This window comes from Rhinolophus sinicus, chromosome 1 (genome assembly GCF_057876585.1).
Source record: "Rhinolophus sinicus isolate RSI-liver-muscle chromosome 1, RSI-T2T, whole genome shotgun sequence".
NCBI lineage: Eukaryota > Metazoa > Chordata > Mammalia > Chiroptera > Rhinolophidae > Rhinolophus > Rhinolophus sinicus.
The window spans coordinates 135268961-135286640 of NC_142501.1; the positions used below are offsets into that span (position 1 = coordinate 135268961).

A 17680-nucleotide genomic window follows, 5' to 3' on the forward strand; every position below is an offset into this window, starting at 1 on the left:
TAAATTATGTAGTGATACAAATGATACTTGAAATGACGTAGTCTTCATGATGCGACACCAAAGAGTATGAGGTGGTTGAAGGAAATTGAGAACGCCTAACTACCTGGGTGTCTAACTTTACTACTGATGACTCTTTTGGAAGTAATTTTGTTCTCATTTGTACGGATCAAAAGACATAGACTATTTGTTGATGGGAGTCAGCCTGTTATATGATGGTGAGTAGCTGTAAGAAATTAAGAGACTCGCAAAGCTCAGTTCTGTTAATGATCTTGCAATGAGACATTGGACTCATTACTTAAGCTTTTCGGGTTCTGTATACCACAGGTGAATTTTGAAGCACCATTCATTCTAAAATTTCATGTATCCATTGTCCTTGACCAAATGACCAAATATTGTTGAAATGTCAAATTATTTAGGCAGATATGCTATCATTAGTAGGTGCTATAAATATATATATATTTTTTTTTCCAGATTATTGGAATCCCATCCCCTTCATCCTTGTTTAAGCACATAGTTCCAATGATGCGCTCTGAGAGCATGGAAATCACAGAGTCCCTTGTCCTAGGCCTTGGCAGGACCAACCCAGGAGCTTTTAGGTAATTCTCTGTTTTCTCTATGCCCTAAAAAAGTAAATGTGGCTCCTAAGAGAGAAGGTGTGATAGAATACTTATTATCAGGACAGCTGCATATCAGTCTTTCTACTGTTAAATAGCCATGTGACATTTAACAGGTAATTTAATTTATTGAAGTCTTTTTTCCCCCATTTTGATTGAATAAATAAGATTTACCCTATTTTCTTCACAAAATTATTATGTGAATCAAATATGTACTGTGTATAAATATGCTCTAGAAATAAAACGCTGTGCAAATCTCTAATATTTTCCTACCCAATTTATTTACATAGTGATTCTATATATAATCTTGATCTATTGGTTAAAACTGCAGTTTTTCCCCTTCTTGTTTAAGAGAATTAGACTATTTTTAAAAGAAATATTTATATACATGTTTTATTAGGTTGGTACAAAAGTAATTGCAGTTTAAAAGGTTAAGAATTGCAAAAACTGCAGTTACTTTTGTACCAACTTAATATATCATTCTTGATATTTTTGATATTAATTAACTCCCTCATTTTTGCTTGAGATTCTACTTGGTTATTGCCTGCTGTGCCCTGAATTTATTATTTGAAGATTGTCCTCCATTGATAAGAGGTGGTATTTGATGTTTTGATCCAAGATAACATGGATAACAAAGAATAGTGTAATAAATTGCAATATGTCTCTAGGTGTGGGTTAGCATTCATTGTAAATGAAGTTTGGGAAGATTATTTTATGACAAGTAAATATACTGTTGTGCTAATAGAAAAAATGGAATACAAAAATGATCTCAACTTCTTAAAAAACAAATTCCCATAAATAGAAACAATTCTGAGTCAAATACTTTAAATGTCTGTAGTAGTTTTCTATAGATGATAAAATTGTGGATGGATTTTATTTTCTTCTTATGCTTTTTGTATTTTCTCAATCTTCTGCAATGAGCATATTTTCATTTTAAAATCAGGATAGAAGCAAAGATAAAATTATTATGCTCATGAAGTTCATACCCTTTGAGCCTTTAATTCCATTTGTAAGAATCCCAAGGAAATCATCAGAAAGAGACAAAGATTGATGTACAAAGATGTTTACTGAGGCATTATTTATACTAAAAATTAGATAAAAAATGAATCAGTAATAAATGAAAATGGTTAAGAAAGTTATGGTGTCCTACCCTTAGAATAGTATGAATTAATTAATGACATATGAAAGCTATTATGCTAGTCTTAAGTAAATTTTAAAAAAAGATATCATCTTCTATACGAAAGGGTTTCAATTATGTAAAATGTATGTATGCTGCAAAATGATTGAACAAAAATCTTGATAGTACTTATCTCTACAAATTAAAATAAGTGGCTTATACCATTTCTCCTGCTTTCTAAGTGTTCAACATGTGCATGTGTTATAATAAAAAAAAAAGAAGTGTTTAAAGCAGTAGGATTAGGATTAACACTTATCAGTTTACCTCTTTATATTAATATTTGCATATTTGCACTGGATGTCAGATTATGTCTGCTTAGCTATTAATTAAAAGAATGTATAATATAACATTTTTCTTCTAGGGAACTAATAGAGGAATTGCATCCCATAATTAAAGAAGCACTCGAAAGAAGGCCAGAGGTAAGCTGTGTGGTTTTCTTATCGTTAAATATTTACATGACAAACACTTGTCTTCTTTATTCTACACATTATACCAACAGAAATTCAGAAGTAAATAAGCAAAAGATTGCTTAGTACAGTTTTCCACATTTTAAAAAACATACAAAACTCTTTTTGCCCCTACAGGGGATCTTATGCAGAAACACATGTAAAACAGATGTTGAATTGCTTGTGAAGACAGGTCTAGATCAGGGTTGGCAAACCTTTTCTGTGAAGGGCCAAATAGTAAATATTTTCAGCTTTGCGGGCTGTACTGTCTCTGTTTCAGCTATGTAGTTTTGCTGCTTAGACTACTAAATAAATGGGTGTGGCCATATTCTAAAAACTTTATTTACAGTAACAGGCAGTAATGGGCTATACTTTTACCAATCCCAGGTCTAGATCCCCAAATCTACAGATAACTGTCAGCTTCTAAGCAGCTTTTAGAAAACGACAGGTCTAGTGGAACAGACAGCTACCTAAATCATAATTACAATAGTGTAGTACACACAGGAATAAAGTCGTAGATGAGGGGTTCTATCACCTAAGAGAAGAAAGCCTCCAACTCTGCCTGTGGAGTAAGTGAAGGCATTATAGAGAAGCACTGATATTAGAGGTGAATTTTTAATGATGATTCCCCAGTGGACAGGCAAGAGAAAGCCATTCTAGGTGGAGGAACAGCATTTGCAAACTTTATAAAAGAATCTAGACATTGCAGATTCTTTTGTGTGATTATATAAGGGGAACAGTGATTGATTAGACTGGAAAGCAAGATAAGAGCTATCTCATGAAAGGTGTCTTATTTCAGCTTTATCCAGGACACCAGTGGTCCCCATGTGGCACTGGCATCTGAAAATTACGTGGAGAGCCTGCTAAAAATGACAGATTCCTGGGTCTATTGAATAAGAATTTCTAGAGGGGAGCCTAGAAATCTTTTTTTTAATTTTTTTTTTTTATAGCACTTTAGATGAGTCTGATGTAGAACACTGAGAATCACTGCCATTAATTTTGGAGATCCACTGAGGAATTTCAGCAGGAGAGGGAGATGGTGATAATAGCTACTCTTTTAAAGACTTTAAAATAGCATCTGTGCTTCTTCACTCCCTGTCTTTAATTCAACCCTATAGAATAGTGATAGTACCCCATTTGTAACTGATTAGATTTTCGTTTCAGAGTGATCATGTCGGTTAATAGTGCAGGGTGGTTTATTAGAGGAAACTGGAATTGGAAACAAAATTAAGTGGCAGTATCTATACTTCTAAATTTCAGGGAGCAAAGGTCATCATGGCAGATGAATAGATATGTACAGTGAATTGCCCTGAATGTAAGCTACATTGTGAGAACTTTAAACTAACAATCTTTCTATGACGACAAAATGAAAACAGGTCAACCATAACTTTACAGAAATTCTCAAAGTCTGTGAAGAACTTCATAAAGAGCTAAAAAATCTAGTAAATTTAATGAATTGGTTATCAGCAAATTGGTCTGCTTGTGGAACGCAGAAAATTAGACACTGGACATGAAAGTGAAAGACTAATAAATACATTTTAAATTGCTCTGTGTTAGAAAACTACATCATAAATGAAATAATGGGTTGTAGAATATAGTGCTCTATTGGCGATCTGTATCTTACTACTATATGAGATCTTGTTAGAAGCAGAATCAGGTTGTTATAGCTATTATTCTAGGAGTTAAAACTTTGACCCTAGTAAGACAATCATTGTTATTATTACCATAACGATCAAAGATGTTTTGTTTTGGTTTATATTTATATTTTTCTGTCAGAATTATTTGTTAAGTAGAAAACTGCGGTCATGAGCAAAATCTGGGTTTTTTTTCAGTCCCCTTTGTGATATTTTCTCTGCCCTTCTGTCATGTTTTTGGGAGTATCTTAGGATTTTTGTGTGTGTGTGTCACTTCAAAGAGAACAGTTTACTAACTTCTTCAGTTCTTCTACATCTCTCAGACTAGCAAATCACTTAAAAGTAACTAGAATTTTATTTTTTCCCCATACAAGGGGTATCACTACTGAAACTTTTATTTGTGATTTTGTTTGGCTTGTTCATTTCCATTTACCCACACATATCTCTTTGATACAATAGCTACTGGAGTGCTCAAAATTTACACTGCATAATCAAAATAATTTTAATAAGCCCCAAAACTCTAAGATATTCACAGTATTCTTTCCAAGTTACACCAGTAAGTTTTCTGTCAACTTCTCTGAAGGGTTTTTAATTAATATCTTTGTATCTTTGGAATAGAATATGAAACGGCGCAGGCGTCGAGATATTTTACGAGTACAACTGGTACGAATATTTGAGTTGCTGGCAGATGCTGGTGTCATTAGTCACAGGTTGGTATTGGATTTTTATTTTTATTTTTTTATTTTTATTATTTTTAAATTTTTTTAAAGGAGGGCGCAGCTCACAATGGCCCATGGGGGGATCAAATTGGCAACCTTGGTGCCACCAGCACCACGCTCTAACCAACTGAGCTAACCGACCACCCCGGATTTTGATTTTTAAAACTTTGAAATTATTGGGGAATGTATTTTTTCTCTCATGAACTATATAAAAACAAAAAAGGACCTTTGCAACAAAAACTTGTCTGCATCGCTATCAACATTATTTACCAGTCAAAGGTGCATCCACCACATTAACTAATGGCTAAAAAGTATAATGAAAAATCCACCACTAGTACTGGTCTGCTTCAGGCAAAAGATGGGTATAATGTTCCTACGATATTTGATATTTGTTGGATATTTGTAGTAATCTAGGCAAATCTAGACAGTAGCTTCTTTTTTTGTGACCTATTTAACTATGTCTTACCTCATTTTTAAGATTTTCAGGACATTTAAAAATCATGTATTTGAAGGCTTGACATAATATAGTTTGCAAATTTATTCCAATCAACTATCAATCTATCCTGCTGGGAAAAAATATGAAATCCACAAACATTATTGTTAACTGTTTTCATCCCTCACAAATACAAACATAAAACCTGGGGTTATTGCTAGAGTAAAGGCTTTGACACTAAGACCAGCCCCCTGAGGACAACATCATCAACTTTGGTTGAGAAATAACTATTTCCAAAGTGGGTAATGGTGTTGCCTGATCATCGAAGGAGGAACAAAAATGGATCTGACCATTTCCAAGAAAAGTTCACTGAAAAGAGATCTTGAGAGAAAGATACGTTGATCATCAAACAAGTATAGTATTGTTACTTAAGCATTTGTCCTGATTATTTCTTAGTGTACCTAACACGGTTCATAGTTTAGCATCAAGTGTTTTTGACAGGTGCTTTTGAAATACAGCTTTAATCTAAGAGAATTTAAACCATTAGTATACTTTTCTTAATAGTAAATTTAAATCAAGTGAAAATAAAGAAAAAAGAAACCTCATTCTTTTTTCTGCCCTTCACAAAAACAAAACAGCTCAAGTTAAGAAAAATAAATTTGAAACTTGCTGGGCTTGATGCAAAAAATTAACCAAATACATATCTGAATCTTTTTTTTTTTTTCCTGGTTGCTTTTAATGTAGTGTTAGTGAATGAAGAATCTTTGAATGGTACTGTTTTGGGGAACTACAAGATGTTGCTATCTTTAAAATTGCATTGCAAAAACTCATTGTTGAACAGTATGGTTTTGAATATAATTGTGTATTTTGGTTTTGTTTTTTTAAGAGAAATGAATATAAGGTTATTGCTGTTATGGACATTTTATTTCCCTAGTTAAGAAAAAAGAAAAAAAATGAATTCTGAATACCAAGAAGGCAGGGATATTTGTTTTATTCACCCAATCAACCGTATGTGCATTGTAGGTAGTTCATGAATAACTGTTAAATGAATGAAGGTTTTATTCTTGGGTCAGGTTGCAATCTACTAAATTCATTTACCATTCACTAATCAGTCATGACCCAGAATTTAAAAACATCTGTTTAAGGAATAAAGGAAAAATTTTCATCCTGAATTCATTCAACATATTTTTATTGTTAGTTACATGCAGATATTTTTAATGTACTGCAGTACCCTTGTGATGTTTATAAGAAACTATTCACAACTAGTAAAAAAGTTAATTTTACTTTTAAAATCATGTATTTTAGAAGTACTTTTCAAATATAAAAAAGAAAAGCTGACCAAAATAAATATAAATGTAATATCTGATCATTTATGTAGCACTAATAGTTTATTGGGCCTTTCATATATAGTAATTCATTTATCATCTTACTAAAATGCTCTAAGGTAGATACAGGTCACATGCTTAATCACTGACGAAACAAGACAAGAATCCAAGATTTCTGACTCTAACCAAATGACCCCCTTCCAGTCAGTAATTTCTAGTTCTAGTCACAGAGCCCTTGCCTCAAGGAGAATCTTACTACAGAGCTTCTTGAGGCAATTCCATAGGTCTAGACAGAAGATTTGAAAACCAACAGTCTTACTTGAATTCCCTTATGGTTTTGTATCCCAAATAATACCTGTCAGGTAATCTTGCTGAGAATAAATACCTAATGGATACTTGATAGACAGTGCTAAAGGCATCATATGAAGATGCATGGCAGTTATGAGGATGTATAGTTCAGTACATCCTCTCTACCTTTCTGAACTGATCCTCCCTAGCCCATATGCCTCCTTATTTCCTTATTTTGAAAAGCTTTATGATTTGACAGAGATGAAATAACATTGGCACGTAGAATAGTTAAAGTTAGATATGGAATTGAATAATATAAATTTCAGTAGCAGTCCTTGATTAAGAAGCACCATTTATTTTTATATCTAAGTAAGCCCAAATTGTGTTCATTTAATTTTTGAATGTTACGTTGCACATAACGATGACCATTGAAAGTTCTGATTTTGATTATTAGGAAATTGTTTTGATTTATAGTTTCTTTATCATTTATTTTCTTTAATACTTTCAGTGCAAGTGGTGGCCTTGATAATGAAACACATTTCCTCAACAACACTTTATTGGAGTATGTAGATTTAACTAGACAACTCCTGGAAGCAGAAAATGAAAAAGACTCTGACACACTGAAGGATATACGATGCCATTTTAGTGCCTTAGTGGCGAATATCATTCAGAATGTTCCAGGTATGATTTTCAGTTTCTTAAACCGTTATTGAATATTAAGGGAACATCGCATTTTTTTCTTCCCCTGAGGTTCTGTATTCTAAGTTGATAAAGCGACTTGTAAGCATGCTGTAAAAATGTGCCAGCATAACATGGATGGCACGAGTTTGTTTTACCTTTGATTAGTGTCAGTGATTAGAAATCAAAAAGCAACCCAGCATAGACTTTCAACGATAAGGCACTAACACAAAAATTTAAAGAAATCAATAGAATAAGCTCTTTGTACAAACTTGTTCTAGATGCAGTGAGCAAAGAACGTAATGCTCCAAATGGTAATTGAGAACAGAATTAACAAGATGCTCTTTTGAATAATGGAGAGGGGGTAGGCCATAGATGTAAAGCATAACAAGGATATAGTGTTATTGATTGATTCCTTCAACAGATGTGTGCCTTTGTTGAGCACGTACCACGTGCCAGGTGCTGGTTTAGGCACTAGAAATACAGATATATGCAGTCGTATTTCAATATGTCATAAATTCTTTATGTATAAAGACATAAAAATGTGACTCTAGTTTTTGGTATACAATGTAAATACAAATAATTCTTTTTCTTTCTGGAAAAAAATAAAGATGTTTTGTTACCATAAAAATTATTTTCAAACAGTTGACTTTTAAAGTAAGAGCATAGTTGTATTTTATATAAGCACCTCTTTACGTACACGAATTTCAATTACAGCAACCCTATTTTTAACTTTTGGGGCAAATTGTGTCATTTAGAGGAAAAACATATTTTTCCCTTCTAAATATTCTGATCTGAAGCTCATCAATGTAAAAATATAATTTTAGTCCATTACTAATCACTTGTCTACAATTTCCACATTGGTTCATTTTGATACTGCTGCGTTTTTTCACCAAGGATTGATGCAGAGAACTTGTAGAATATAGAATTTTAACGTGGAAAAAATCCTTGGAGATCTTCTAAACCAGTGGTTTTCACATTGTGTTGCTTCTCCTCTGGTACCATCAGCAAGAGGCAGCAGAGTGGGTTTGGACTCCAGGTGTCACATCTGACTTCAAAAAGATCAGCTTCCCTTCAGTTTGTTTTGTATATCAAGATTCCATGTAGGATCCTTTTATAAAGATAGCTGCACTGCTGAAAACATACAGAGTTTAAACGTAACTTCACTAGTTAAAAGCCCTCTCTTACCAATGAACCAAGACCCAGAGGTGTGTTTGTTAACGCCTTAGCCAAACTTACCATGCAGCCAGCAACAGCCAGGGAAGGGGCAGGGTCCTCCCTGCTGCCCTCTTGCTCCCCACCCATTCTCACCCATCCCCCCACCCCCAGCTTTGTGTCTGCCTCCAGGCAGCACTGAGCCTGCCACGAAATTCTGCTTGCAGAGATGCTGTATCGCACAGAATGTGCTACATGATGACATCGACTGCATCGTTGTTGTTGTGATTTGCATATATGTAAATGATTTCTATCACTATGGAGATTTTTGTTAAGTTAAAATGAAAACTTTTCTTTTTTACAGTATTACATATTCAGTAGCAAGTTGACACGCATATTAAAGTAGAAAAGAAATGGAAATGACTTGTTTCTCCATCTGTTTTTTATTTACAGTGCACCAGAGAAGAAGTATTTTTCCTCAACAGAGCCTTCGTCACAGTCTGTTTATGCTGTTTAGTCATTGGGCAGGTCCTTTTAGCATCATGTTTACTCCCTTGGACAGATACAGTGATAGAAATATGCAAATTAATAGACATCAGTACTGCGCACTAAAGGTATTTACTTGGAAATCTGATTTTTCTTTCTTATTTTTTTTAAGCATGTAATTAAATGTTTTTGTCTCAGTGCTTAGCATTATAAAAAAGATAGGGATTTCTTCTGAGTACCTGAGAGTATTAGAATATATATTGCCTGCCATATTCAAACATTTATACCATAAGTTTATTAAAATACATAAAATACAATGCAAAAATTTACAGAGATCTATCTAAAATTTGAATACCACTTTCTTAAAGAGCTGAGGATCACCTCAAAGAATACCTATTTTTTTCTACGTAAGTGCTTTCTCTTGGTCTTTTATTCCTTCTCTTCCAGTACTGTTCAAACTTCTGTTTAATTTTGCATCATGATACTTGCTATTCACAATAAATTACCTAGTTTTGAAAATAGCTATTACGCTTTTCTTTGTAAGGAAAAAAATTAAAGATATTGTGGCTACATAAGTAAAACTATCTTGCCTCTTCTCATTAAACAAACAAACAACATTTAACCTCTTAAATGTTTTAAATGTAATTCTAATATTATTGTTCGAAGGCTATGTCTGCTGTACTGTGTTGTGGCCCTGTTGCAGATAATGTAGGACTTTCATCAGATGGCTATTTGTACAAATGGTTGGATAATATTTTGGACTCTCTGGACAAAAAGGTAATTAATTAATAATTCCTTAAACTTTCATAAGAAGTCATTGCATTATTTGTAATTATTGTATGGCCCACTGAAAACAAGCCTTTTTTAAATTAGCTAGGTTAGAATGATAACACTGTTATGTAAAATTAAATAGGATGCCATAATCTATTTCTAATTCTTATTACACTCATTTGATAATTTTAATTTCCCTTTTATGTATAGGATCAATACAGCAGCGGAGTGTATATATCTCACAATGGGGTTCTAAGTCTGAAAATTATGTAGAATATATTGAGCTCCAAAGAAGAAACATGTTATTTGCTACGTTTAATTTCTCTTTTTTGACCACTTTCCAATTAATTGTTCTGTTCTGCCCTCCCTATTCCCTGCCCTTTGTACTCTCATACTGTACACACGCAGACTTCACAATTTAAAATAGGACTTACATTTTTTCCCCCTCAGAATAATTTTTCTATTGGGTTATCAAAAACAAGAATAAAGCTTGATCAAAATAACTGGAGAGATTAATAACTCACTTTTCTGAAAGCATTTAATCTGTGTTCATATTCATCAACTGCCTTCGGGGCTTTCCTGGAGGAGAGAATGGTACTGCTGAGTGTCTTGTGTAAAAAGCAAAAGACTACATTTAATTTACCCATGTCATGTTTTCTGCTGGCTGAATAAAACGCAAAGGAGTTGAACAAAAAGAGACAAGAGTTTTGTGATTAAATACAATAATCATATGCAGTATATTATTTTAGTAAAATGTCGGGAAGTAGACACCTATATATAAATATATATAACTCTGTATCCTGGGCAATTTGTGACCTTAGGTTCATCAGTTGGGCTGTGAAGCAGTTACATTACTGCTGGAGCTGAACCCAGATCAGAGCAACCTGATGTATTGGGCTGTGGATCGATGTTACACAGGTTCGAAGAGGGTGGCAGCTGGCTGCTTTAAAGCCATAGCTAATGTATTCCAGAACAGGTACTCCAGATATTGTGTTTTATATTTCATTTTAGGTTCTTCTTTAAGAAAATATTTTCTTTCAAATTCAGAAATAGTAAGAAAGCATTATTTTCTTTCCTTAAGCTCTAACAAAATTTAACCAAAATAGGGATAGTAATCACCATGCATCTGTTGTTGTACCTTTAACCTTCAAAAAAAACAAAAACAAAAAGCCAGTCACCTCATCGGCGTAGCAGCTATATGTCTGCACTGCATCCTTGCCCTTTGTATATCACATTTATTAACTTCCGTGAAAGCCTCTAAACATTGTTCACCTAACCTGTAAAATTTGTCCCTAGGGATTATCAGTGTGACACAGTGATGCTCCTAAATCTGATACTGTTTAAAGCAGCTGATTCTTCTCGAAGTATCTACGAAGTTGCTATGCAACTTTTACAGGTTTGTAAACAAATGCTAATTAAAATTTTTTTACTTGGGATTTAATGAAGCACGATAATCTATTCTTGCCTCAAAAGTATATTAATACTCAGCTATTCCTTTTAATAGTAAGGTATGATGTCAATTCCTGATTGTCATTAGAAGTAGAAGACAAAGATGATATGGGTCATTGAAGTCTATAAGTAATATAAACTGTTCCGAAGTGTATTATAGCGGGATTATGTATATTACCCCCACATGCACCTGTGTGCATGTAAGAGTACGTATGAAAATTGAGTGGTTAGGGCCTATGTGTGTGTGTGACTATTTCTGTTCAACAGATAAGAATGTCAACCGATTTTTTTTTTTTGAGAACCAAGTGAAAAGTACTTAGCTCTTTTATTGAAAACCTTATATAATTTTTCTTTGTTAGACTGAGAAACATAACCTAGGAAGTTAACTAGCCACGCATGGGTATATCATTATTATACAATACGTAACTAATTGATAATAGGACGAGGTTCTTTACTTTTAACCAAGAGTTAAAAATGGGATTCGCGTAGATACTGATTTTTCCAAAGGGTTTGAAGTGGTACCGATGCTGGTGAGGATCATCTTAGGAATTACACCCTAATGTATTTATTAATTAAGAAGAAAGTTCAGTATGGTTTATTTAGTTATATGTTTTCATTTTTATTATCAGGAGCACATTTATAAGTACATGTGAATGTGCAAATGTTTTATAATAAAAATGTTCTAAACTATTTTCTAAAATTAAAAACAGAAGGTTCAGTAGTGTAGTTCTTTACATAGTATAAATGTAATGTCAGAAGAATTTTTACCTTATACTTCACATTTATTCTGTGGTTAACCAAGATCTGTTTGAAGATTTTTTTTTCACTTATACATGTTTTATATAGTCATATTTTTGAACTGGAAAGTGGTAATCTCTTTCAAGTAATTGTATATTAAGTTGCTGTAGTTATTTTCAGACTATGCTACTAACGGAATCATTGCTATTGAACCCAAGCCTTGCAAATAGTTAAAGGTCTTTTGCAAATATTTCTCGGAATTAGAAATTAACATGTGAAATACCTTAATATATATATACACACACACACATATATATGTGTGTATATGTGTGTGTGTATATATATATATATATATATATATATATATATACACACACACACACACACACACACACACACAACTATATAATTTTTAAACTTGAATGTTTCTTGGGAAAAGGTTTTATTTTTTTAATTATAGCTGAAACCTAGAAGAGCCATAAAATCTTAAATTGGTGGAATTACATTCCTGTAGATCCTGGAACCGAAGATGTTTCGCTATGCTCACAAATTGGAGGTTCAGAGAACAGATGGAGTCCTCAGCCAGCTGTCTCCTCTGCCGCATCTGTACTCTGTTTCATATTATCAGTTGTCTGAGGAATTAGCACGGGCATACCCTGAGCTGACTCTCGCCATATTCTCAGGTATGATCATTTAACTGGTTAATCGTTTTTCTTTATTAGCAAAAATTTCTAAACTACTTTTAGGAAATTTTAAACGTGTGAAATTTGAGAGTGAATCAAAACAAAACGTGTCTTTATATAGAGATTTTTTTTCTTTAATAAGAACTCTTACTACTGATCTATCATGATATTTAGATGTCTTATTAATGAAGTCTTTATAGGGCTTCTCACTTTTTCTCACTTTGCCTTCCCTTCTCTGCTCCACCCCAGCAAAATGAAAAAAATAATAATAAAGTAGGAGGGGGCTTTACATGCAACTTAAACATATTTCTGTAGTAGATACAGAACTTTCTGAATCTTCTAGTATGTGTTTTATCTTGTGTACTGGCCTGCCTTTAAAATAATGCAGGGATTAAAATACAGGTTTCTTTCTGTAAGAAAAACCGCTAAGCACAGGGAAAGGTCCTGCACTGCCTTGAGCAAAACTCCTGCTAGAATCCCACAGTGCTTTCTGGCCCAGTTTCTTGTACTTGGGGCCAACAGATATTCCTGCCAGGGCTTCTGAATTATCAGGGCTATGTGTCAGGCAAGATGTCATATCTGTCTGGGTCTCCCAGGACTCAGATTTAGGACAATTTTGGGGTGTATCGCATTTAACCTTCTGCCTAATGAACACACTATTGTAAGTGCCCCCATAAGGCTTTATCCTTTAACTGAAAAGTTTAAATTATAACACAAAAGACACTCAGCTAGTTTTCAGCTTTCCACCTGCAGCAAGATCTTGTTCTCATCTCAGTACCGGACATGCCCCCAAATTGGTAGCCAGGGGATTACGGGGTTCTGCTGTGGCTCCTTTCTTTCATTTGGGCTCCAGACTTAGTGGCCTTTGCCGCCTTTGGGCATCTTTCCATAGTGCCTATTTCAGCAGGAAACAAAAATGATTTGTTTCCCATCCCTAATTAACCTGAGTGGGGATAAAACAACTTAAATTCTCCTAGCATTCAATTCTTAAAGTAGTTGACCTGTTTGGTTTGCACTGGTAGATGGCAGCAACCATGCCCCTTCCTTTTTCCTAACTCCCACAGTCCTGACAGCTCTTTCAAGATGGACATGGGTTGTCATCAGTAGAATGTTGTGGCCAGCATGAACACTGATTTTGCTGTTGCTCGGCTTCTTTTAGAGGCTCCTGTACAAAAGCAGAGGAGACCAGCTGGGTCCCAGGGGTCATGGACTCGCTCAGCATGACAGCTGATACCGCCATGACCCAGCTCCCACACACAGTGACTCTTCCCCTGTCAGGATCGCTTCATTCAACTGCTTTCAGAGCTCTAGGTCTAATATTTCAAGCTGGAGGCAACAGTGTTGATGGACTAATGGAAGGGATTCTTATAAAAAGTTAGAATTGAGCATAACTATATGCAAGGCATTGGACTGAGCACTTCATTGAATTTGCACAATAGCTCCATGAGGCAACTACTTCTGTTACCTTCTTTTTACAGAATAATAAATTATGGATCAGCAGTTGACAGGTTGGCCCTAGGTCAGGCAGCTTGTAGATGGTAGAACTGGTGTGTGCAATTCCAGAGCCAAGTTCCAAATCACGGAGCTTCCGTGTTCACTCCTTCTACTGAGTAAATAAGTACAAGTAAATATGGACAAAAAGGGGAATTGAAGAGAAAGAAGATTCTTATTTAAAGTGACTTACGGAAATTTAAATAGTATGTAAAGACTCCTGGGCTTTGGAATCAACCTTGTATTTGAATCCTCTGCCACCTGATCTTTGACCTTAGCCAAGTTACTCTGAGTGTGTCCACCTCTTAGGTTTGTCATGAGCATGAAATGAGGTGAATGTAAAAGTAACAGATACATCATAGGAATCTCCCCTAGATAGAACCAAAATATGTGAGATCCTTTATGGGTCATTTTAAATAATCCATGTATAAAAGTTATTTTATCATACAGTTACATTTATTTATTGTGGTAAAAGCACATATTACGCAATTTACCATGTTAATCATTTTAACTACCAATCAGCAGTGTTAAGTATATTTACATTGTTGTGAAATAGATCTCCAAACACATGTCATCCTGCAGAACTGAAACTCTCCCCCTAAACAATGCCTTCCCCTCCCCCCAATCCCTGGTAACCACCATTCTACTTCCCATGTAAGTGGAATCACACAGCATTTGTTTTTATGACTGCCTTATTTTACTTAGCATGATGTCCTCAGTGTTCATCCATGTAGCAAGGGACAGGATTTCCTTCTTTTTTAAGGCTGTATAGTATTCCGTTATGTATACATACCATATTTTGTTCATTCATTCATTCATTCATTCATCCATTGATGGACATTTGAGTTACTTCTTCTTGGCTGTTGTGAATAGAGCAGCTGTGAACATGGATGTGCAAATATGTCTTTGAGACCCTGCTGTCAGTTCTTCTGGACATACAACCAAGAGTGGGGTTGCTAGTTCATAAGGTAGTTCTATTTGTAATTTTTTGAGAATCCATTATACTGTTTCCCATAGTGGCTGCACCATTTTATAATCCTACCAACAGTGCACAAACATTTATTTATCTTAACCACCAAAGGTATTTTATATAAAAAAGTAAGAATGGGAATATATATTAGCTGTTACTTTATGATATCATCAAGGTCAAATTTATTAAGAGGAGAAACAGTACTTACAATTTTTAAACGTAATGAGTAAAATTTGGTTTCCCGTTCTTTAAGGATGAGATGTTGAAATTAATTACACATCAAAGGAAAGCAAAATTATATCATTTATTCCCTCTGTGGGCTTGTTGCTAATTACAGAGATAAGCCAGAGAATTCAGACGGCTCACCCTGCTGGGAGGCAGGTAATGCTGCACTATCTGTTACCGTGGGTCAACAATATCGAGTTGGTAGACTTAAAACCTTTGCCCATCGCAAGGCGACATGATGAAGATGAAGATGATTCCCTAAAAGACCGAGAACTTATGGTGACTAGCAGGCGCTGGTTACGAGGAGAAGGCTGGGGATCCCCACAAGCCACTGCAATGGTTTTGAACAATCTGATGTACATGACAGCAAAGGTAAAATGAGTTTTGTGTTGGTAGTTGCTGCACCGAGTTACTGAGTTAGGAAGAGTAAATAAGGTTCAAAATATATGAGGAGATTAGATATTCCTGTGATGAGCAAACCAAACAAATACCGTGTTTCCCTGAAAGTAAGACCTAGCCGGACAATCAGCTCTAATGCATCCTTTGAAGCAAAAATTAATGTAAGACCCAGTCTTATTTTACTACAATATAAGATCAGGTCTTATATAATATAATGTAATGTAGTATAGTATAGTATAATGTAATATAATTAATGTAATACCCGGTCTTATATCTTACATTATACTATACTATACTATACTATACTATACTATACTTATATTAATTTTTGCTCCAAAAGACACATTAGAGCTGATTGTCCGGCTAGGTCTTATTTTCGGGGAAACACAGTATGCACTATAAATTCCTTTCTCTAGAAAAGTTTTTATCATATATAAAGCCTTTGAGAGGGGGCTCAAATCGTATGTGGTTACAGTTATGCCCAGCTTAATGACAGGGATTCCTTCCAAGAAATGCATCCTTAGGCAATCTCCTCCTTGTGCAAACATCGGAGTGTGCTTACACGCACCTAGATGGTACCGCCCACTGCACCCCTAGGTATGGTGCAGCCTATTGCTCCCAGGCTACCAGCCTGTACAGCACGTTACTGCACAAAACAACACGAGATTAAATCAAGAACAGGAGAAAAGGCTGCAACCAAGAGGTGCAGTAAACACAAGATGTTTGAGGCTGATGCTGGCATAACACGGCATACTCATTTTTATAAGTAGAAAGAGTATACTCTGACATAATGATAAAAAATATAGTATAGTAAATACATAGACCAGTGACGTAGTCGTTTATTATCATTATCAAGTATTATATACTGTACATAATTATATGTGCTATACTTCTATACAACACACAGTAGGTGTGTTTATACCTGCATCACCACTAACACGTGAGTAATGCGTTGCATTAGGACATTATGACAGTTTCGATGTCACTAGGTGATAGGAATTTTTTAGCTCCATTATAATCTTATGGGACCATCATCGTATATATGGACTGTTGTTGACCAAAACGTCATGTGTAATTATATTTAGATTTGTTGAAAGAAATGATTATTCCTCTAAAGTATTGAAAAGATAAAAGCTTTCTATAAAAACATTCCATAATGTGGTAAGTTTGGTATGTAACAGACAGTCATTACTGAAGTACGTGTTGGGTTTCCTACACATAGTATGGTGATGAACTGGCCTGGTCGGAGATGGAGAATGTGTGGACCACACTTGCAGATGGCTGGCCGAAAAACCTGAAAATAATTTTGCACTTTTTGATCAGCATTTGCGGAGTGAATAGTGAACCAAGCCTCTTGCCTTACGTATGTATTCAGATTCATTTAACTTAAAAAAACATTGTGTGTGTGTGTATATAAATACTATATGAGTGTGTATGTATGTATGCATGTGTGTGTGTATAAATAGTATATGAGTGTGTATATATATGTATGCATGTGTGTAAATAGTATATGTGTGTGTATCTATGTATGCATGTGTGTGTGTGTATATTTATTTGATGGTGTTTTGTAATGTCAGAGTATGGGCATCAGTAGACCCGCAGAGGCAAAGTAGGGCCACGATGAGGACAGTCAGGAAATGGCACATAGATTTACTCATTGATTCATTTAATAAATATTATTGGCCAGGCACTCTTGTTACAGGACAGGCGCTCTTCTAGGTTCTGGGCATTATAATCTGATGGATGATACGGACTTTATTTATTCTTTATTATTTCTTAAATGAATAAATCAGTAAGTTAATAAAATGCAGGTATGATAGCGTCTGCAAATGAAAATTGCAGAGAATGGAGAGTGAATAACCTCGGAACCACAGATGTGTGGGAGGATAAAAGTTGATATTGGAGAGAAAGTGACATTGAAGTGGAGACCACAAAAATAGTTTGTTAGGCAGGAGCTGGCGTTGGGATATTAGAGCAAGACGGTGAGATCTCAGTGCCT

General features: G+C 34.8%; 1 protein-coding gene across 13 annotated transcripts in view; it reads left to right on the plus strand.

Annotated features, from left to right (window-relative positions):
- FRYL (FRY like transcription coactivator) overlaps positions 1-17680 on the plus strand; it is a 241156-nt gene that overhangs the window by 161908 nt on the left and 61568 nt on the right. For all 13 annotated transcript variants that reach the window (XM_074324663.2, XM_019741013.3, XM_019741016.3 and 10 more), the window contains 11 exons: positions 472-596; positions 2153-2210; positions 4490-4581; positions 7145-7317; positions 8923-9083; positions 9622-9732; positions 10548-10702; positions 11023-11122; positions 12428-12596; positions 15395-15654; positions 16904-17044. In XM_074324663.2, the coding sequence (XP_074180764.2) occupies positions 472-596; positions 2153-2210; positions 4490-4581; positions 7145-7317; positions 8923-9083; positions 9622-9732; positions 10548-10702; positions 11023-11122; positions 12428-12596; positions 15395-15654; positions 16904-17044 (1545 nt within the window). The remainder of the gene's footprint in view (positions 1-471; positions 597-2152; positions 2211-4489; positions 4582-7144; positions 7318-8922; positions 9084-9621; positions 9733-10547; positions 10703-11022; positions 11123-12427; positions 12597-15394; positions 15655-16903; positions 17045-17680) is intronic.